Source organism: Sphaeroforma arctica (genome assembly GCF_001186125.1).
Source record: "Sphaeroforma arctica JP610 unplaced genomic scaffold supercont1.67, whole genome shotgun sequence".
Lineage (NCBI taxonomy): Eukaryota > Ichthyosporea > Ichthyophonida > Sphaeroforma > Sphaeroforma arctica.
The window spans coordinates 102,202-126,587 of record NW_014040491.1 but is presented as its reverse complement, the minus strand read 5'-3'; the positions used below and the strand labels follow the sequence as shown (position 1 = coordinate 126,587).

General features: G+C 38.9%; 2 protein-coding genes across 2 annotated transcripts; one reads left to right on the top strand and one right to left on the bottom strand.

Moving 5' to 3' along the window:
* Positions 1-1,113: 1,113 nt before the first annotated feature.
* SARC_01642 (hypothetical protein) lies at positions 1,114-20,960 on the top strand. Its single transcript, XM_014304632.1, has 28 exons — positions 1,114-1,542; positions 2,865-3,085; positions 3,447-3,564; positions 4,152-4,327; positions 4,624-4,704; positions 5,105-5,200; positions 5,888-5,983; positions 6,700-6,794; positions 7,403-7,511; positions 8,128-8,244; positions 8,529-8,620; positions 9,392-9,491; positions 10,095-10,231; positions 10,733-10,874; positions 11,450-11,600; positions 12,207-12,404; positions 12,624-12,844; positions 13,216-13,356; positions 13,734-13,848; positions 14,295-14,365; positions 14,941-15,117; positions 15,387-15,530; positions 16,192-16,350; positions 17,693-17,773; positions 18,290-18,388; positions 19,357-19,435; positions 20,044-20,185; positions 20,694-20,960. Exons 1-28 carry the CDS (start codon positions 1,338-1,340, stop codon positions 20,761-20,763), a joined length of 3,633 nt encoding a protein of 1,210 aa, XP_014160107.1. The 5' UTR covers positions 1,114-1,337; the 3' UTR covers positions 20,764-20,960.
* A 1,379-nt stretch (positions 20,961-22,339) lies between these two features.
* On the bottom strand, positions 22,340-23,163 carry SARC_01641 (hypothetical protein). Its single transcript, XM_014304631.1, has one exon. The coding sequence runs from the start codon at positions 23,125-23,127 to the stop codon at positions 22,561-22,563; it is 567 nt and encodes a 188-aa protein (XP_014160106.1). The 5' UTR covers positions 23,128-23,163; the 3' UTR covers positions 22,340-22,560.
* Positions 23,164-24,386: the final 1,223 nt, after the last annotated feature.

Genomic DNA, 24,386 nt, shown 5'->3' with positions numbered 1-24,386 from the left:
GATTTGTTTGTGCTTATCTGGCGTAATATCTTCTTCATTGTTCTACATCCGATGTCGAGTATTGATCTCCAGCTGCGTAAGATTAGATATCTAACAATCCAGCGATATCTTTAGGAATTCACACTGAACATACACGTAGTCTCACTATTGATGGCTTCCTCCATAGTCATTATCGTATCAATATTAAAAATCTGCAAACTTGTAGATTCGTCTATCCACTATTTTAATTCTCTCACTGTTTCACTGTCACTTGGATGATAGTCTGGATCAGCTATAGCACAATAAGATTCAAATATACTGATAATACTATCAATGATTCATTCCACACCATCCATGAGTTTGAGTAATCGGCTGCGTAGTTATTAATCGACGAACCTTCCGGTAGTCATGTAGATTTCTTCCAGCAATGCGCTAAGCTAATGTAAGACTTTTGATCCCAAATTTGTCCAATAGTTTTGTAAAAGCAACATCAAGCAGATTGGCTGGGTATGTATCTGAATTGCAATCTCGCCGTCGGTTATACATACGTTATTTGTTATAATGTACATAGTACATTTTGTTGTACTTTTATATATATATAAAAATTAGCGTTAAACGTGTAACGTTTATTCTGTAGAATTTTTTGTTCTGTTTTTGTAGAAATTAAAAAAATTGTTTGGTTTTTTGTTCGTTTTTTGTTTGGTTTTTTTTTTTAAACAAATCAAAAAACCAAAAATATATTTTGTTTTGTAAAAAATACAGAACAAACACAATAGCTACCTAAATTGCAAACAAAAATTTGATTTGTTTTAGTAGGCTATGAAAAATTCTGCTTGTTTTTTAGAGGGCTATGAAAATTCTATATTTAACTTGAATATTTTATATTGGCGCGCTTTTTCAGTCTCTCGCCGCAACCGCGACAGTTTTTTATATTTACATGTTGTCGTTTTTTTATGGGTTTAAAAGCCGACAATCTGGCGAGTATGTACGAGATATATAGACACACGTAATAGGGTGATGGTTCAACACTCCATCCAACCGCTATACCACTACACCTTTATGATATACCGGTGTGATTAAGCCAGTGCACACCCGCGCAAATTATCTTGACTGCATCTCTGTCCTGGCTATATAGGTTGCTCATAGCCGACGAGGAGCAATTGTATCACAGGAAAGCACTGTGTACCTCATAGTGTACGAGTATATCTTTGGTGTCGTGGGTGATATAAGACACCTCAGCCGCGGTATACGCTGCTCTACACTTTATTACAAGCCATAAACAGTGCACACGACATTCACTTATTCATATACTTTAAAACAAGTCCTGATCGCACTCGTAGGTCATTTTCTATGACATTATGCACATCAAACAAGTCACCATCCAAGGCTTCAAAAGCTACCGAGACCAAACGGCATGCGAACCATTTCACAGTGGCCACAATGTGGTGGTCGGAAGGAACGGAAGTGGAAAATCAAATTTCTTCTACGCCATTAGATTCGTGTTGAATGAGTTTACTAATCTGCGTCAAGAGGACAGACAGGCGCTTTTGCATGAAGGCACAGGTATGTGTTTTATATTTTATAAGATGTATGTGTATGGCTAGTAGTAGGACATGTCCTGTGTAGCTTTACGGATGTACATTCTAATCGATAGTGTCTGTTAGATTCATGGCGGATGCTAATAAAAAATATACATATTCTATTGGAATACGTTGATAGTGGTTGTGTATGTGGTGTTGCAAGAATAATCAGGGAAGTATAAGGCGACGATTATATATGTGTACTTGCAAAAAAAATCATTCTTAATAGTCGCAAAAGGCTATAGTTGAGTTCACTCGGTCGTGGGTAGATTACTGAGTATTCTGCTATGGGGACGGGTGTGGTACACAATAAATGAGATGATCATGCAGTGTTGGAAATTTAGTAGTCTATGTCAGTGGAATAGTTGCAATCAGTGTAAAATTGTGCAGCTGTCTGGCGGTGTTTGACTGTATCTGTCCCCGCACGTGTGATCACACTTGTGATGATCTGCACCTTTAAGATGATATGGAAGCATTGTACACTTGAAAGCATATACAATGAACATACATGCTGCTTACAAACGTCTGATGTCACATGTGTTGATCTGTAACTTTTAAGTTAATGTGGCAGTGTGTGCACACGAAAGCAGCTAAACTATATGTACATGCTGCTTACCCACGTGTAACTTTTGAGATGATATTTTGCGTCTTTGTCGTCATTGACCACTGTGCACACGAAAGCCTATCGAAAACGCATACTTGGGTGCCGTATTTTAAAGCTCTGCGAAAGGGTTCAGAACTACACTTAGGGTTCATACTTTCTTATCCATCTCCGGAATTGGTTGGGTGCTATTCCATTCCCAGTACAAAATTGCTGCAAAAATATTTCGCTTGCGATCGTAGGAATCGGGCTACAAAAACTAATTCCAAGTTCAAGATTAGACATTAATTTCACATCCACTCCTAGAATTGGGGGGGGTGTATCGTAGTCCAAGATTATGACCTTAATTCATCCGTGTTCTCACCCAAAACCCAGAACTTAGTATCATACATGGTTTGTCAATATTATTACCAACAGGGAATACACAATATGAAAGCTCTGTGAGCAGAGCATACACGGTTATATATCGCATGACACAAACACACCACAGCCTTAACAACAGTAGGGTTGACTCAAGAGTACACGATACAGAATATGTGGACAGATATGTTCCCTTCATTGTGGGGATCAGGTGTTAAGGTTACAATACCGTCACAACTATGCGCTCAGCACGTGAGTCTCAATACCAGATGAAATCGCATTACCGATTGAATTACGAGAAATATTTGCCCCAAATTAAGTCCCAAGCCCCAATTTAAATTCAGGTGCGGCAATGATGTCCGCGTATGTAGAGATCAAATTCGATAACACGGATCGAAGACTTCCATTCGAACGAGACGAAGTGGAACTACGCCGATCTATTGGGTTAAAGAAGGACGAGTACTTTCTCAATCGTAAGCATATCAGCAAGAGTGATGTCATGAATTTGCTGGAAAGCGCAGGCTTCTCGCGTTCCAATCCGTACTATATCGTACAGCAGGGAAAGGTATATTGTATGAACAGATAACGGCGTAGCCAGCGTTTTCAAATTTGAGTGTATGTATAGGTGGATATATATATGGGCGTATAGATATAAATGGATTGTGCAGATTAAAAAATTAAATGCGGCATTCATATTCCTACTAAAAACGAACTCTTTTTGGGGGGCAAGCACACGTATCTGTATTTTTATTCTCAACTATATTCGTACTCGTCAATGTGTTCAAACTACCTTCAGTGCTGCAGCCCACTACAATGACCATACACATAAATGGGTAGATACACGGTCTCACGGCATCCAATCTACCAAACTGTTCTATAATACATCTATATTCCCTCAAATTAAAACCGTGCTATTCTATTTGCAGATACAAGCTTTAACGGTTGCCAAAGACCACGAGCGCCTGAAATTACTGAAGGAGGTTGCTGGTACCAGTGTGTACGAAGACAGGCGACGCGAGAGTCAGAAGATCATGGAAGAAACAGGTGTGCATGTTTTCGTTATCTAGCACATATATGTATAGATATGTATGTATGTATATATAACCCTATATATGTGTGTGTGTATGTATGCGTATATATATATCTATATATATCCATATCTATCTAAATATCTATATATATATGTGTGTGTGTCTGTGACTGTGACTGTGTCTGTATGTATGTATGTATATATATATATATATGAATGTGTGTGTGTGTGTCTATATATATATCCATGTATGTATGTATGTTTGTATTAGTTACGTTTATCTATATATATATGTGTGTGTGGATGTATTGTATGTATGTATGTGTATGTATATATATATATATGTGTGTGTGTGTGTATGTATGTATATATATTGTGTGTTTTTGGTACATACATGTATGCAATGCTCTGTGATGGCGTGTATGTGTGCAGGTAACCAAATTGGAGAGCGGGATGACTATTGCACATACGCATGCGTAAATCTTACAAAAAGAATGTCTCTAACACATTTCTCAAACCACACAGTAGGCTGAACTGGGCATGTGTTATGACTGTATACATAATTCAAAGTAGATAAAAAATAAATAAAATTTAATCTCAGATGGGCGCCGGGAGAAGATCGGCGAAGTGTTCAACTATGTAGAGGAGCGTCTGGCTGAGCTGGAGGATGAGAAAGATGAACTCAAGGAGTACCAAAAAACTGATCGCGAAAAACGCTCACTCGAATACACCATCCATGATCGCGAACTCAAGGCTATCAATTTGGAACTAGATGAGGTGTGTCCGTATACACAGTTGAGTGGATATGTTTGCCGTTTATTTATATATTTATATATGTATATATATATATATACATAATTTTGTGTGCATGGGTGTGTGTATATGGCTGTTTGCGGTATTTTGCCTTTTCCTGGATTCAGCTGCTTCTATATTTTCTATATCTTCTGGTCATTAATATGCGACTACCAAGACACGGTTTTCATATATATATATATGTGTGTGTGTGTGTGTGTGTGTGTGTATAGATTAATTAAATATATACCTGATGCCTATTTTATCTCCACTTATCTCAGATTTCCGAGAAGTACCTGCACGAGACTGAAGACGCAGAGCGCTTGGAACGGGATATGATTCAGACCACCACCGACATTGAGGTACGTGATAAAACCCCCATTTATAGTTATTATACCAAGTTGAAGCCTGTTTATTTTTATACGAGATAGAATCTAAACACACAGTAGTATCTTCGTTTTATGTCTATCATATCACGTTGAAATCTGTGTACATGTGTGTGCTGCGTTGTACTTTGGCTTAGACAGAGATTCAATCGAGACCACCACCGATATCGAGATTGGCGATAACACATATACTTATTGCTATTATATTACGTTGAAGTCTGGTGTGTGTACATGTGTGGGCTACATTATGCTCAGGTTGCAAAACAAATTAGGCCGCTCTTGTTATCGAGCTACGTTGTGATACAGCCTTTCGAAATCTGAATCCCATCTCAAGATAATTTGCTAAATATATGTGAATTCTCGAAATCGATTGTAGAAAGCCGAAGAGGAGTTGGAGGCGAAGACTGTGGCGCTGGCCTCCAGCCAGAAAGCACAGGTTGATGTTGAGAAGGATCGGGAAGAGCTAGTCAAGGTACAGAGTCTTCTATGCTTTAGTTACATGCTTAATAGTTTGTTTAGACATGTTATAGTCGCAAACTATACTCCGTGTATCCATTCGTGGTGTACTGCAAATTGACGTGCATCTGTATTCTCTAGTACTACTGCGCACATGTCCGATCATACAGTATACTGCGTCACCTCGGTTCATTTTGGATTGCTTGTGAGCTCTATCATCGTAATAGACCATCTATTGATCTATTTTAATATGCACTCCGTAGAATCGCTCGTCCTATACCAACTACGTATGTCCACAGTACTGGCGCATCTCGAATGTAACACATACGTAGGGCCAACGAGGTGTATTTATCCGCACATACGTATAGACACGTTTTATACAAAAGGATCATGTGCTTAGATACATACGGTACAAATGCTCGTGTACTTGTAAATGTGACATATCAAGGACCATGTACATGAAAGCATGTGGTGGCATGCCAAAGCTCATATACTTGTATAGGTTTCCTTCTAACGATCGTATATTTGCATGCATGTATGTGCTAGTGTGTCTACCCTGGAACACTGATATCCCAGTGTTATGTAAGTTAAGGACCACCTCATTCTTACAACACCAAGCTGTAATCCAAATGCTTGTCTTTGCACGATGTCCCACTATTGATAGACTGGCACATTCAACCTATTCCAAACTCTTTTGTTTTAGAATCGCACGGAGCTCGAGTTGCAAATTGCCGATATCGAGACTCATCAGGAGAATGAAAAGTCCCTCAAGTATAATCTGGAGAGGCAGATGGCTCAGGTGTGTATTCTCTATACACGTTGGCAACTACATATCAGTTGTGATATACCAGCAGATACGCAATCAGATGCTTTTGTAAACATACTATCATCCATGGCGTGTATGTGGTAGTAGCTGCTATATCTATATCGATAAGTGCAATGAAGCTTCTGAACAGGAGTTATATTTGCAATTCGTGTCTGCATGCGCATATACACACAAATTGAGATCTGAATATTAGAGTGTCAGAGACTGTTTACGTTATGTTTGGCTACGGGTGTAAAGTGATATATTTAATCCATTTATAGGTAGTGATTAAATATACGATTTTTCCGCCCCACTATGTCGTTGTTCAAGGTATATGTATGTACGTAAATACACATGTGTATATGTATATACATATGCATAAGCATATGTGTAGGTATATGTACGTACATATGTCTGTATGTATGTATATATATCCTATTTATCTATATCCATCTATATATGTATATATATATATATATATATATATATATAAATATTCAAATATGTATGTATGTATGTATGTACATATGTATCTGTGTCTGTGTATTGGTCATTGGTCATTGGTCATTAGCCATTAAATATTAGAAGCATTAAGAACATATCATCATGTGGCACATTAAAGAACCAGTTAATGTCATGAAAATGTAAAACTATGCTTTATGTGGTATGCTCGCAAAGTCACATGGAATGATGTATAAATCTACCAATAGATAGAGATTGATGTGGAGAACAAAGAGAAGCGATTGGACCAGCTAAAACCGGAAGTGGAGGCAATCGCCGAAGAGGAGCTGTCCGTCAATAAGGAGTATGTGGTGATAGGTGCTACAGATTCGTGTATATATATTTTACACATATATTTATATATTTATATATATATATATGTGTGTGTGTGTGTTTATGCGTGTATATATGTACAAATGTGTTAAATAAGCAAATGTGCTAACGTGTAAATGTGTGTGCGTGTGTGTGTAGCCATACAGTAGTAGTATATATATATATATATGTTTATGTATATGTGTGTGTGTGCGTGTGTGTGTGTGTGTTTATATGTATGTATATGTATAGTGTATATGTATGTTTATGCTGTATCTTCCTATCGGCTAGTGCTATCGAGTATCTTCGACCAGAATGATCCACATGATCGTTGTGCGTGCGCGTGTATATAATCTTGTACATTTCAAGACATGCACTTGTCCTTTTTATTACATAATTCACATTGTCGGTCATATTTTAAGTGTGGGGTTCTTAGTGTTTAACTTCGACCCACAAAAGCACTTTTTTAATTTCACAGCTTCAGATTAACTAGAAGCATAGCATGTTTAATTTCTCTATTGCCTTTACTGATAATATTCAACCCGCTTGTAAAATGCATATCTATTAAATGCTATCCACTTTTTCATATCACCCGAATAGACTCATGATAAAAGAACGGCGGGCAGATGATCTCCAAGCCAAGTTGGGCCGACAGAGTGTGTTCAAGACCAAACAAGACCGCGACGATTTCTTGCATAAGGAAATTAAGGTACGTTTATTTGGCACGGTAACGGTATAAACCCTGGAAACCCTACAATGGGTGCGACTATCTCCAGAAGGACTTTATGCGCAGAATTCCAAATCCTTTCACTTAAACTTGCCGACTTCCTGCAGAAGGAAGCTAAAGTATAGTGTATTCGGCGCGTGCCAAACCTAAGACGCTAGACTTAACCCCGTATGTCCTATAATCGGAACGAACGCTTGTGTAAGAAAACTAAGTTTTGGCTTATTTGGCGCTGGAAGACAAGAGTCTCTTCATTAGGCCTTTATTGACTTCGGCACCCGCACTTTTGTATCTCATATTCTATATTTATTTTTATGCCTTTGTCCTAGGACACCCGTACACGATTTTACAAGCATAATGAGTACAACTGTATTAATAGTGTCTTTGTGTTTCTCGCGTCGTTCCAACTCAAGAGTTGCATGGTTGAGGCTCGGGTTTGTATAGTCCCAACTTACGATTTATATGTCTGAGCCCTTTGTCTATTGGTGTCTGTGCGAGACATGATAGTCGGCACTTGAAATAGACGTTATGTGTCGACACTCTCTTGATAATCTTATCCTGTAAAATAGAACCCTAATGCAATAGTATTCGTTTATTGCAGCTCTTATCCAGTGCCAAAGCCAAGACGGATAAGCAATACGAGATGAAAAACGCAGAGAACAACGCACTCGACGATTCCATCCAAAAGACCATGGGGACAATTAAAGAGGAGGAAAAGGTACTTTCAGAATTGTTATCCGATTTATTGTGAACTTTTTTACCAATATCTGGAGTGAGGGAGGGCAGGGGGTCGTTAGATCCGTCCCTCAATATATTGTAAGTCCTTTATTAATACTCCAATATGTAGAAGATATCCTTTTATAGTTGATTTTCTCTTTAATGTGAACTTTCACATCTACATAAGCCGTTCTAGCTACAGGTAGAGGCAAACGTTTGTCTTTAAATACACAGCCCGGTTGTTGAATTGGATATTTTCAATTGGACTCCTCGTTCTTTTCACAGAAAGTCACAGTACAAACGCAAGAGCTTGAGACCATAAACAGAGAGTACTCGAATCAATGCGCAGAACGCTCGGAGTTACAAAGCCAACGAAAGTATGTTATCAATATATGTAAGTATATGTATATAGTGTGTGTACATGTATGTGTATGAGTATATATGAATCATGTACTTCAATGTCATCGTGTATCTCTGTATGATTAGGGAAGACATTGCCTGGACGTGTATACAGGTGCTCGGTACCGTATGCAACGAGTACGGGCTGCACAGTCAGCCAAAACAGGTATTTCAGTGTAGACCAACATATATACATAGTACGTGTAGCATGTAAATTGTATGTCCCTGAGATTATAGTATTTGCAACAGGGAAATATGTTATACGGATATACTTAGAAATAGAACTTTGGAACTTCAGGCACCGTAAATAGTCATGCATACACACATGGCTCGATTTCAGTCTGTTTTATGCAATTATACAATAGAAAAAGGCGAACATATTTTATTTGCGGATGCGCGAGATATCGGTTCACGCTTGCGTGCTCATTATGAAATTATGTGACGCGTACTCCGGGCCGCCGTTTGAACCTGGTTCCTCTTTGATATCGATATGCTATATTTGCTTCACAAATGTAATTATATATGTATGGATATATATATATATAGGTATGTGTGTGTGTGTGTATATTACAATCTCGTCTCTATAACAGGAAAGAGGCATCAAGTCGCTTCGGAGACAATGGGCTTCAGTTGGTTTTTATTGATAGCTTGAAGAAGCAAATACACTATGGACTGCCATGCAGCCTTGAATACATAGTTCTGAGCGAGTATTAAAGTTTGCAATATCATACTCATGTACTCCATATCAGAAAGCTCTGGCGTAAATCGCAGGATTTGGACATGACTCTTGAGAGCGTGCGGAGTAGTCTGAGCAGAAACGAGAAGACTCTTCAGGGCACAATGAACAAGGTGTGTGTGCTTTTATTGCTAGCGTGAGCGGTTGAGTGTATCTTTGTTCCTTTTGAAAGGACAGACAGTCATGCGTATGTGTCTACTGGTGGGCATATTCATATATACTGCTACTTAATATTCATATATACTGCTACTTATACGCCAGCAGATACATTAAATATTACGTCGCTAAGACAGCATCCAGTCACCCCATACACCCGTTCCACGCACGCTGTCAATGGCTGGGGTTGGATTGTTATCAATCGTTGATAAATGGACGTAGACCCGTGAATATGTTATCTACCGTGACTAACATGGACACGTTTTGTAGAGGGATACGCATAGACGCGTGAACAGAGTATATTGTAGAGCTTACACTGACACGTGTTGTATCGCTATTCACACAGACACATTATATATATATATATGTGCGTGTGTGTGTGTGTGTGTATATGTATATATATGTGTGTGTATGTGTGTGTGATTTGTATGTTTGTATGTATGTATGTATGTATATTTATATTTTGACCAAAACAGGCACACAGGGTACCTTCACAATGCACGTATACCCCTGCATAATAGATATACGCTAACCTGCATGGGCACATTTGATATCTTCAGCAACTGTCGAGTGGGCTCAAAGGCGTGATGAAGATTGCGGAGGAGAATGGCATCGCCGGGGTATACGGCCCACTCATTGAACTATTCACATGCGAGGAGAAATTCAATACAGCCGTGGAGGTCACAGCTGGCAATGCGTATGTATTGTTGTGATTCCATCAGTAGAATGGTTGGAGTGGCCTGCCTACAGATCGACATGTGTTTGGACCCCTAGTCCCATAAATGTGCACATGGGTACATATACTCATTCTCGTTTAAACCCATGCATTACTCATATGTTACATAGGCTTGTGATTACCCGGATTCTAATATTTTATATTTGGCAGAAGCACAGTCGCACGTGTACAGGAGCACCCAGACACACTTATGTGCAGATTGTTGTCCGTGTGCATATGCAGGTTTAAATGCAAGCATGTTTACGTATACGCATGTGGATCACAATGTACTGATTTTTCTATAGACTGTTCAATGTGGTGGTCGACTCGGATGAAACGACTTAGAAGATTCTGACTTTGATCAATAGTATCGCTTTGAGCATGGTACATCTATCCACCCATATGTGTGCAGATTGACCAAATTACCTGTTACAAACATCTCTGTGATACTTAAAACGAACTGATTTACTGATACTATTATAGGCTATTCAATGTGGTAGTGGATTCAGATGACACTGCCTCTAAGATTCTGGAGGTGATGAACATTCACAAAGTGGGTGGAAGGGTCTCATTCATGCCACTCAACCGATTGGCTGACCAAAAACAGAACTATCCCAGCACACAGGTACGGTTTCTGATATCCTAAAAACAAAATACATACAGATACGCCCACTCTACGCCTATATCCATTAAAAATACCATATCGACACCTTATCCTCATATGCATTGACATAACTGTGCCGTGTGCGTGTGTGAGAGAGGAGACTATGCATTTGTGTCTCGGGGCTGTCCTATTCATGCCGTCAACTGATTGGTAGACCGCAGGCGGAACTACTCCAACACGAATACTCGTTTCTATGCTACTTTTTTATCTCTAATACCGCAAACCTTGTGCTATGAATATAAATCGGAAGGTGGTATTTGATGCCTATTTGTTCTGATATAATCCCCTTCATTGGAGGAAGATAATTTTCAATGCCTATTTTATCTGATATAATCCCCTTCATTACTATTGCTACATGTTTGCACTAGTGCACAAGCGTAATATCTATGTTACATCAGACTCTATAGCGTAAACATGTTTATATCGTTTATTGGGGGTTTTTTTTTATGTACTCAACTAAAACAGTATTTCTGGATATTCTGTCTTGAAATTCGTGGTGTATTCATCTATTCTTTCTTTCCATATTTTTTTTTCAGGACTCTTTCCCAATGGTCACGCGCCTCAAATTCGACAACCGCTATCGACTTGCGATGAACGAAGTCTTTGGCAGAATCATGGTTTGCCGCAACATGGATGTGGCCACCCAATTGTCTAAGTCAGCCGATATGAACTGTATCACCCTCGACGGTAAATGATATGCATATACAGATACTTGTATGTGTATATGTCTATTATACGTCCAAGATAATGGCATGTACGCAAGTATATATATCCTTGTTACATATACTATCGATCTGCGAAATGTAACTTTAATTTTCATGTACAATTGCGCACAGAAAATGATTTGCTGCCACCCTCGAGCACACGTGCGTAGGTTGGTAAGGGCTGTCATCTACGTTTCGTTTAGCGTTCAATGGACATAAATTATATAGTGTATGTGAAACTTCGAAACGCTGTTGCTGTGATATGTACCGACGCAACAAATGTGTGCATATAGGTTACCAGGAGTACACTCAAGTATATACTGTTCACCCGTTTAGCTAGGTCATTGTCTTAACTTTAGCACATCCAATACGATGAGGAATGTAAAGGATATCTAGATTCACGGAGCACATGAATGAGCTCACTCGAAGTTCAAAGGCCCGCGTTTCCTTTGAATAAATACCCATCACATGCATACAATATATATATATATATATAACCACACATGCATATAATATAAGTCCATCGAAAAGTACGGATACAGCATAGATATGAATAGTATTCAACTCCCGTATACATATACGCATACAGGTGATCAAGTGAGTCGGAAAGGTGCCTTGACTGGTGGATACCACGACGTACGAAGGTCACGGTTGGAAGCCATGAAGAAACTGCGGTCAGCCAGAGAAGCTTTGACTGAGAATTCACAGGAACAGGACAGTATTAAAATGGAGCTCGATGTCGTAGTGGGACAGATCAACGCTGTCAGCTCAGAGATACAGAGGCTTGGTGTGTCTGTTGTTCTGTACTGATTGGTTGCACTCGAGGGCCGTTTAGAAACTTTGTTGTGCGTGGAGATTTTTGATATGTATTTCTGTTTGATTCTTCATGCATGCGTTTAAATTCATGTTGGGTTTCCTACTGCATATATGAATACATACATCCACACCCTTGTGCAAACGTACATCAATACATGTACTTATACCCAAATCCAAACGACCTCGCCAGAAAACCGTCGCAACCACCTCAAAGAGGCGCTGGGTCGACGGAAAGAGGAACTCAGAGACGATCGGCAGTTGCTGCGGGAGCGTATGAAGGAGTTGGACACTCAACGCTTGTCTCTCAATGATTTGGAAAGCAGCAATGCAGCCTTGGCATTGAAACTGGAGAGTCTCAAGAAAGAGATGCAGGGTGACTTCCGTGATTCGCTCACCGTGGAAGAGAGACAGGTGTGTGTGGGAATATATCTCTATATTTGTTCATTCCACATCCCATCTAAATATATTTATATATCTATATATATATATATGGGTGTGAGTATGTCTAAATATATACTATACGTGCATGTATGCGTGTGTGAATTGTGTATGTACCCTGGATCGGAGCACATTCCATGCCAGTTAGCGATTTGAGAAACTGTATCGTATATTTGCAGTGTATTTAACTGAATGCAATTGTATATATCTGAATATAAACTTACAGCTCCTAGCCAGTGTGCAATTGGAGTTTTTCAAATTGAATGCTTAGTCAAATTTTACCTTAAACCGATTGCACACTATTCCTGATTTTCGTAAACTAACAACACTATTTCTATTTTTAGGAACTGGGTTCGCTGGGGCAGGAGATTGCGGTGCTGAAAAAGAAGAGTTTGTCGCTTGATCATCAACGCCTGAAGCTGGATGCCGAACGACAGAATTTGGACAACGAAATCGGGTCGATTTTGAGCCGAAAACAAACAGAGGTGTGTATGGGCGTATATTTTCTTGACTTCAGTGCATTTGCCTCAATTGCATGGAGCAAGCAAACTGGATACATATACAATCGCATACACGAATATTGCTTAAATTCTAAATTTAAATATAGAAATATACATATTGCCAATGCATACACAAACTTTATAGAATACATGCACCTTATGCTCACATATCAATACATCACATACTTACAAGTAAACTAACGTTTACCAAGCCTTTACTCGCATATTGATCACATACTCACATGTTAACGTTCGTTTTCAGGCTTTATCCCACATATCACCTCATTGTATACACTTATCGTACACGTATCACGCCTTTACTTATTAATGTATCACATGCACACATATTATCCGCACATCAGGTGGGTGCCAAACTGGACGCCATGCGCTATGAGACTGGTGCTGACTACGGAGAAAAACAATCGGCATTGTACACTGTAAATACTGAGTTGAAGGACCTTGACACTCGCTTGCGAGGTGCGTGGTTTACACGTCTAATCCTATTTACAGTTTTATATTCTTGTACTACATGACACATATATGGATGTATGGTGTGAAGTATATATTTATGTATAGATGCAAGGATATATTTCATCATTGCGGTGACGATATATACCACTTTCGTCTCAGCCGTACGTTTCGCCGACAGAATATAACTAAAGGCTTGCCTTGACCCACGAAGTCAACTCTGTGTATTTGTGGCTTTCTGGTGTGTATGTTTCGTATCGTACCTTTTACACTAACCCTATGAGCCTCAACCATCCATTTCTATACCTTTTCTACAACTGTTTTTATATCTAGATATGAGTATATGTATGTATATATATATCTATATATATATATAGTGGATATTATACCTAGTCTATTTAAACATAGAGCTTCTCTCATAACATTCACTATCGTCTTTTGCTGTCCAATAATAGAGTTGGAGGCCACCTCGAATGGACTGCGAAAGGCTGTCGACGCTGCACAAAAGAAGCTGTCCAAGGGCAAGGTATGCTATAGTTATATATATATTTATATCTCCGTTCCATGCGTGCATAAATGTCCCTGTACGTGGTATATTTATTTATGTATAAATATCCTAGATCTATATCGAAATCTACATCTATATATGCCTGTATATATATATACTATATACTGTATAAATCTATTGTCTTCATGTATATATCGAAATTTGATCATTTCTGCATACGCATGCATGCCCGTTAACTTGCATACTTTATTTTTACGTCAAGCTTCTACGAGAATTTGGTCGAAGTGCGTATCTCAATAGGAGAATGCACTGGTTCGACTATCCATGCATATACATTCAGATCACTTATGCTTTTGAATACATACACTGGCACATAAACCATCTATAAGTATATACATGTGTACGCCTAAACCTACGTACAGAAGATCAAGATGACAAGTGTAGAAGAAAAGAGCAGTCACCCGACACAATCAGGAAGGAAGTGCACACGCTCGTATATTCAAGTGAATATATACATAAATACCTATATTTGTACAAATTACACATTGTCGTACAATCTATCTTTACGGATGCAAACACGCAAAAAAAAATAGAGCCAGCTACGGAAGATTGAGGCGGCCATTGCAGAGGAGAGTAGCAGTCAGCAGAACATGCTCAAGAAAAAGAGTGCGCTTGTGGAGAAGAAGGATGATGTGACGCGTAAGGTACACGAACTGGGCTCACTGCCGATCAATGCCTTCGAAAAGTACAAGGATCATAGCCTGCCAAAGGTACTTCTATATGCATGAGTTTATATAGGTGTGTGCATGGACCTACCTGTCATGAAAAGACAAATAAATGTTCGTGTATGGTAAATATTCATGTATGTATTTGACGTGAAACAAAGATCACAGCTTGTCGAACCATTTTTTTTACACAACAGATGCATTTTTGGGCAATACGTGCAAATGCTGCCCTGAATATTCAACTTACTGACATGCACTTATCGATGTTTTCGCGCAAACTAATAAAAGCTCTACGATTACACCCCTCTATGCAGCTGTACAAACTGCTGCACACAGCAAATGAGAAAATCAAAAAGTACAGCCATGTCAACAAAAAGGCTTTAGATCAATATGTGAGTTTTGGAGAAGAAAGAGAAAGTTTGGGCAAACGCAAGGCCGAGCTGGATCTGGCAAAGAAGGTATATCACGAATGTCTTCCATATCGCGGCATTTATGAGTGTCGTTTCATGTTCATAATTGTGCTTTGTTCAAAAGCTAGTCATATGGTTTACGGTTATTGCATATTAACCTCTCACAATTTGCCGTCAAGTGAAGAGGTAATTGGTCATTCAATTCTTCAAACTTAAGTCAATTCCTATGTACATAGTTATATACATATACATATATATCTATATATATATATATCAATATATATATATATATGTGTGTGTGTGTAGATATATATATATATAGATGTATAGATATATAGATATTATCAAGTTAAGACAGTTCTAAAGTTACTACGCCCATTTCAGTGAAATAACTCTTGTTATATGCTAAGGAAGGCTACCTAGCTCAGACGCAGTACATGTAACTAACATAAATTTATAAGACATCCTACACCCTTGAGACTGTCTTCTCATATATTCCGGGGCAGGGGTAGTATGTTGTAACTGTTATACCTCTCTAACTTTGAGAGTACAAAATCGTAGATCCGTATATATATATCTGTGTGTGTGTGTGTATGTCCTATCTCCTATCTCCTATATCCCTATGGTTTTCTCATCAACTACAAGTTTGTTTGTTATTGTATGTACTTTTGACCTTCAACTTTCTTCCACCTCATCCATGCGTGTACAGTCCATTGAGGAATTAATTGATCACTTGGATCGCTTGAAAGACGAGTCCATCGAGCGCACATTCAAGCAAGTATCGAAGCATTTCTCGGATGTTTTCTCCCAATTGACTGCTGCTACTAAGGGCAAGGCTGAGCTTGTTATCTTAAGAGCAACACCAGGCGTATGTCGTATTATGTATGGCCCTGCAATTCTAGTCTCAGTGTGTATGTACGTATATTCCTGTGCGTGTTCCTTTGTGCCTATATATATACCTTAACTAGATGTGTGTGAATATGTGCCTGTATCTATACCTTAGCTATATGTGTGTGAATATGTGCCTGTATCTATACCTTAACTAGATGTGTGCGAAAATGTACGTGCTCGTGCGTAGCACATTTGCCACCTTACCTAGATGTGTGTGAATGTGTACGTGTTCGTACCTAGCACATGTGTGTTTCGATACATCAAGTATGTCGTATTGCTATGTTGTGCAGTTAGAGGGCAGAGCTGGGGTGCAGCACTCGTCAAGTTGTACGGTTTATATTTACTTGCATACCTTGGTTGCATGTTTTGCACTCCCTCTGCACAACAAATGAATGAAGCGAATGGCGATTCGTTCTGCATGGTATGAGTTATTTTTAACTATTTTCCATATACAGCACATAGAATTGTATCGCGCGCAATATCCGTATAGATATTCAGGAGTAGAATAATTCAACAACAGCTATATGTATGTATAAGTGATTTACGTGAGTGTTCCAACCCCATGCTTCCCTTCACAAAGAATATGTATCGTAGATTGGCAACTTATTTGGAAATTCTTTGGCTTTCGTAGCTACCGTTTCTCGTTTTCTTTCTAAAATTGAGTGTTTATGTTTCGCCTTATTATTTCAGAAACAGTCAACAGTCAAATGACGCAATAGTATTACATATACAAATTGGTATACGAAATGGTTCGTGCCCATCTGTTCTCTTACAAAGCACATAAAAGACGCAAAAGGGCACACATTACACAATATACGTTCTTGTGACTATTCCTCATTAGATGCGACACGGTGAGATGCTGCATTTCTTTTCGTCTTACATTGTGCAACTTGATAGATTATACCACCGACTTCTATATGTGCATAAGTTATGTTAGGAGTATATCACTCTCTTTGTATTTCACAATATAACTATATATATGTGTGTGTTTGTATTAATATTATATATATGTATGTATGTATGTATGTATGTATGTATATTATATATATTAATATATATGTGTATGTATGTATGTACGTATACGTATATGTAAATGCTTATGCATACACGTACATACATGCTAATATACATACATACATGTACGCACTATTTATCTATATATCCATATATCTATCTATATATATATGCACCTGTGTCTGTGCGGGTGTGGGTGGGTAGTGTGTATGTATATATATATATGGGTGGGTGGGTGGGTGTGCATGTATACATATATGAATACTAAAAGTGTTTTACGCCCGTATTAACTTTGCAATTCACAGCAAGATAATGATGCAAATGACAGTGACGAAGAACAAGACGGTGACGGATCAGTTTCGCAATATACTGGTATCGCTATCAAGGTAGGCGTGGCCTGAATTTGTTTTAAGGCAGAAAATTACAAATTGATTTATGTATCTTTGTTTATTGTTAGCTGATCATGTATAAATAGCTTTAATCTTGTGTGGATATGCATGTTTTCGCACTTGTATGCATGTCTAACTAAAATAAATGTAAGCCAACGCTTGTCTCCGTACATGAATGTGTACATACAGGTAAGTATATATACGTATCAATATGAAAAACTGCGAATAAATCTCTGTAGACATGCGAGTCTATATGCAGGCGTGTACAATCCACTTGGTATTTAGATATAAATTTATGCATATGCCATGCGTGTATATACTTGTGTTTTTAAGATCATGCATATTTTAGATGTATGCGTTACTTAAGTATTAAGATGTTCAACCGCACACCAATACAGAACGACCTGCAGATATGTACTCTACATATACGTATGATGCCAAATATCACAAAGTCACGCAACTAATCCAATCGGCCCAACCTCTTACGTGTATATATCTATATATGTAACACAGGTGTCGTTCACTGGCCGTAAAGACGACGTACAATTGGTGCAACAGTTGTCGGGAGGTCAGAAGTCTGTGGTAGCCTTAGCTCTGATCTTTGCAATCCAGGTATTTTTAATGTGAAATAATCCTCCTCCCTGCAAACCTGTAGAGTGTATGCATAATTGTGTGTGCGTGGTTGTGTTTACGAATATAAACGTATTCCACTTAGTAGGCACGCCTATTCCAACGATTCTTTGATGGTCAAAGTGTGCAAGTGTGTGTATTGGCATCGGCCGCCTGGCACAAGTTTTTATATTGTCCTGTTTAAACTATCTCTGTAGTACCGCGTGAACCCAACAGCTGTATATATTATGACACGTTAGCAAAAGTGCTATATAATTTGTATTAAAATTTCCATATTGTTTCTGCTCCTCGTATCGTCTAAGAGATATGTCTCTCTTCGAAGTATTGTTGGTGTAGACTACATGTACCAATTAATCTCTATATACGGGTTCTACTTCAGGAATATAAATGGAAATGGGTCGATTTCAACACTTCGCACTGAGTCAGATATTTAGTTTGGTCACAAAATCGTGTGCTTTGGTGATCATACATAGTCTTCACTGATTTGTCATCTGTGTACATTCTCCTCCTGGTCGCATACATAGTAGCTCTGAATCTGTATAAGGATATATTGCTTAGCAACGTTCGGTGTGCGCAATGGTGGTATAAAATCGTGAACAAATCTGCTCCAACGCATACATAATTAAATGCTAGTGGCATATTCGTGAGAACATTCGCCCCTACTCTCTTCAATGGCGAACCGAACTCAAATCCTTCTACCCGTGTGACAGAGCTTGTGCTTTTTCCTCTGTCTATATGTACGCCTTCCTCCTGGCCGCATACCGAAGCTAACCCCTACATCTATCATTATGTATGACTATGCTTTTTCCCTTTTTACCTGTTGCTACGATTTGTTATGTGCTTAAACCATTGTTTATTCGTCTCCTGCTGACATTCTTGTGCTTAACCCCGAATATATCACTATGCCTAGTACTGGTAATTTATACATACGGCCCTTGCTCTCCTTATAGCGGTCCGATCCCGCCCCCTTCTACCTGTTTGATGAGATTGATTCTGCGTTGGACGATACATACAGAACGGCAGTTGCAGGTATGTTAAATGCAGCGGAATCAAAAGTTTTTTTTCAGTACGCATCATACATATGATAATCTTTGTTGCAGTTAGATGCCTTATTTAGGTTCTGTTTTCTTTTGGAGCTTGAAGAGAGTAGGTGAGTGAGCGACGGAATGTGATGGATTGCTATTTTGGGTAGCACCTCACCATTTGTTTGGCTGTGAATTGGTTTTATTTGGCTTTCTTAGTGTGACAGTAGATCTACAATGTAGGGCTGTTTCAATAAATGAATTTGGGTGTACTTCTGGTGGAATTCCGTGATCAAATTGGATGAATTGTGCGGGTTCATATCATGAGTCCTGGATCTGTTTCGGTCATGTCAAGGGGGGACGCGGTGTCTGTACAGAATGAGAATGCAGTTACAACCGTCATTAGATTAGTTAGTTAAGGGTTGGTTTTGGTTAAAGGCTACAAAATCACTCTCACTCCTGAATCACTGACTTGCACAATCGCTTGCATACACTTGCAGAATTTCTAGACCTGGCATATATACCTGTGTACACATAAGGTACATTATACACGATTATAAATTTATAACCAGGCTTATTACTAACAAATCCTCTATGATCATGCACGAAATATAGATGTGATCTACAATTTGTCTCACGGAGAAGATCCCGCGCAATTCATCACCACAACATTCCATCCCGAGATGCTGCAACGTGCCGACCAGTACTACGGCATCACATACAAAAACAAGATCAGCTACGTCAACTGTATTGAAAAGTAAGTATTCGTATATGTATGTCTGTATGCCTGCGTATATATATATATATATATATATAAACAATCATCTATGTACATTCATCTTGGTGTAAGGGTATAAGAAGATCAGCTAATGTGATCTGTACTGTCATTTTATGTGTTATTTTGGTATTTGTTTGCTGATCCTGTGTTGTGGGCAATATTCATGAATAAACTAGGTATGCCACCTTTTTTCTAGGTGATGAGTGTGCGTAAGTGTAGAGGAGCGCAGTATTAGATATAATAGTAATCACGTAAACTATAGTTATTAGTATGTACGAGGGAAAGAGTGGCAGCATATGTGCGCATGTATGTGTAGTAGACCCTGGAAAATCCATGTAAAATATAAACACCTAAGGTGTGTTATAATTTTGGCCCGATGCTAAATTTTACTCGGGTGTCAATACATATCCTCTCACATTAAAATGGACTTTCAAAATCCATGTTTTAGCTTCCGCCTATTCATGTATTCCTTTGCACCTTATTATAGGGACGAGGCCCTGAAGTTTGTTACACAAAACTTGAATGCACCACCTGAAGGAGGAGTCGGAGGGCGCTGATCGCAATGGTAGGCGAAGTATAGTGAGCACTCTACCAGCTGTTCGCGATGAACACAATAGGCCCTCTCGTTCCTAAGCATCTAGCATCAACCCTGTGTCGAATGCATGCCCATATTTTTCAGTATACTACTTGCTGTGTATGTAGGCTTCACACAAATCACGGACATTCGAGAATATCTACTGTGATAGTATAACCGCCGAATGAATAGAGTTGAAACCTCGCGTGTACCTTCGTGTAAGCTAAATACATATTCGAGGAAGCAATCCGCTTGAAAAGTCAATACCTAGCGATACTCGCCCACCCTCGCAACGAGCAACGAGTCTGACGAGAGGAAGTATAGCATGTACATGTATATCGTTCACCTCACTATCAGGAATTCGGCACGAGGTCAATGCGAAATCCATAAATCTACGGAAGACAGCTACTATCAGAATGATCGCACCACTACGGCCTGATAATCGTTGTCGCGTTACTTGTATCCATAGATTTATGCGCCGGTCAGAGCTATGCAGTTCCGGGCAAGTGGATCCTAGGCTCGCATACGAGTGGCGATTAGCAAAACACAGCACGTGTACACGTTTGTTGGCAGGGACACGCTATCGGAATCGGCAAGTAGGTAGTATAGTTGTGGTCTACTCTTTCCGCACAAGGCGTGTTCAATACATGCATACAGTCCATAAATTAACTTTACCATCAAGACAATGTATCATAAAACTATATATGTGGCTTTGTGAATGTCGGCTGCTCGCACGAGAGGATAGGTCAGCCAGACATACTCCGCAGCACAACGAATAATTGGGATTTCAGCTTCAGATCGGACCTACCATGGGTGGAATGACGCTCCGGCGCTCTGGATCCAATGTACTAACCAAATAATCCAAACGATATGAAATAAATACGGATACGACCCAATTATTTGCACATCTGAAAAAGATCCATTCGATTTTGTAACATACCTCGAAATGACAATGTGATAGCGTGATGTATTTAGATATTTTTAGGTACGTCGCAAAGCGAAGCACCAGTCCTATATTTCTGACGCAAAGCAATGTAACTAACAACAAGAGAGTAAAAAAGTTCAGCGAAGCGATCTTATTGAATATCTAGGTTTTTTTTATAAATGCAGATTTCTGCATCGCATTCCTATGACGGTGTGCAAGTGATGTTTAATTCGTGTATATGAGACTTGGGGTGGGGGGAGGGGGGACAACAACTCACAACTGGCAAGAGTCGATGTCAAGTGTTTTCTATTTTTGGAATTTATTTCCAAACGTTTTTTGATATAAATAGAAATGAACTTCAAGCGACAATGCTAAGGTCGTGCATGAACAGTATCAAATTTGTGGCACAAGCTATAGCTAACGATAAAGTCTGCTACGAAACAATATCAAGTGGATTGGTATAGGTGTACGAAATGAAATATGTACGACTGACAAATTTTATCTTGCCCGTATATCAATTTCGAGCACGGTATATGAAGTGAGGTTGAGTGTTCGCTTGTATTAAAGAAGTGTAGCAATTCCATATCACGATGTCGTCTAATACAATTTCCAGTCGAAAAGGGTCGTTAATCATGTTTGCTGCGAAGTTTATTACAATCTCACAAACTCCAAGAAGGACTTAGTCTCATAGCTGGTCGGCTATAGCGATCTTCCACGTTTCGCTTGAAATATGCTTCTGAGAAAACGAGGGAGTTTTGAATTGGAGACATTCGGTTTTGGTAGTGTATAGGGTCAACAATGCTCACCTCTCACCTTAAAGCACTGAAGGTATTAAGTTGGAGGCACCACGGGTCTCTAATAAAAGCTTCTTACGACCCTCCCTAAAGCGTTTTTGAGTCCGCTTCTCCTGATTAAGAAGCCATCGTCATAGCCCCTTGATTTGGTTATGCATATCTTATCACTTTTCGTTTGCAATCTCGCAAAGAAGCCCAGCCAAATTGTATTCTTAACTTCCAACTCATTATCCTCATCCTCCCTCACATCAATAAAGTTTCCCACTGGTAGTAGTTGAGGAGCAGCAGTCTTTAGCTGTTCGAGATCGGCTACGGTTCGAGTTTTGATATTAACAGTGTTGCTCTCTATTGCTTTGCAGGGAGTTCCATTTACGAAGCGGTACATATGTCTGTTTTCGACACTTAATAGATATTTCACGCGCGAAAATTCCAAAGGCTCATATACGTGTTTTTGGTATGCCTTTTTTCTCGTCTTGATGGCTTCAACGCTACTACACAGTTGACGTGTGGACGAATTCCGTTGAGTGAGTAGTGACAGATGCCGTGTAGAAATATTTCTCTGTAGCTGGGCATTTATAGCTGGAAGGGACGTTTGTATAGTCTTGGGATCCACTGTGTTCGCATCCATGATTTTTTAAAGGACTACATGAAATTTGGCTACAATTTTTTTATTGTGGCACTTTGTAGTGGTGTATGCCTTATATATGTAATCGACAGTTATCCTACCACTGCAACATAAGCCATAAATAAATATCAGCAAAGGTAGAAAGTTGTCAGGTAAGAGGACTCTCTTGCATTGGTCAATCTCTCGTAGGACTTCTTCGCGATGACTCCAATATATTTATTTACAATATTATTACATATCATATTTTACTACGATAGTCGATATTATATGGTTTTTTTTTAAAACAAACAAAGTATTTACTTTTCCTTCAACAACAACTGAGGACTAATATTATTGGACTATGACTATGTATGACTGTATTCAGTGTATAGTAGAGTATACTCAACACTGTACAGACTATAGAGGAGGAGGCCATCATGAATGAGATTATAATTTTTATATGTATACATATTGTAGTTTATAGTTTATACATATTACTCGACTTCTTTGAAGTTCGATGACTTCGATCTGTAGTCACTAGAGTAGTCACTGCAGACTCGGACTGTCCTTCATCAATCATCAGACACCATTTTTAACTAAAATACTTATATCCACTATTACTAGTTAAATATTAAATTGGTTCAATTTAAAAGAAGGCTGTGTAGACTGTACCACGGTAGACTGCCAACCTCAAACCGTTTTCCGTTAAAACTTTTATATATCGAATAAATATACGTTTACGTTAAACTTTTATTCCGTATACGGTTTATAAATTATATACTCAGAGATGCATCTTTCGGCTTTCGGGTCTAAATATTTTAAGTGTGTACCTTTTTCACCTTACGAACCAGTCCCCTATAAAAAGAACTTTTAAAAGTAAGCCCTTCTGATCACATTATAACCGTTACAACGTTTAAAATTGAATAATATGCGTTTACGCTCAACTTCTAATCCGTACCCCCATAACGTAATGAGCATAGCAGTGTAGAGTCACTAGCTAGAGCAGAGTGTAGAGTGAGCGTAGACTGCCCAGTGTCCATCACTGTCCACTGTAGAAGTAAGTGTATGTACTACGTTAATATCTGCCTGTTGTACGACTTTGTGTAGTTTAGAGCCTGGTACTGGGCTGAAATACCATGCAGGAGTAAAAAAAATACTATACAATTTGCGGTGGTAGTGCCCACATTCAGTACTAGGCTGATTGGTACAGCCATTCAACTGCAGATTGTGAAAATATACTTCTGCAGAGTACGACTTGGGTCGTATAAAAGTATATTTTCACA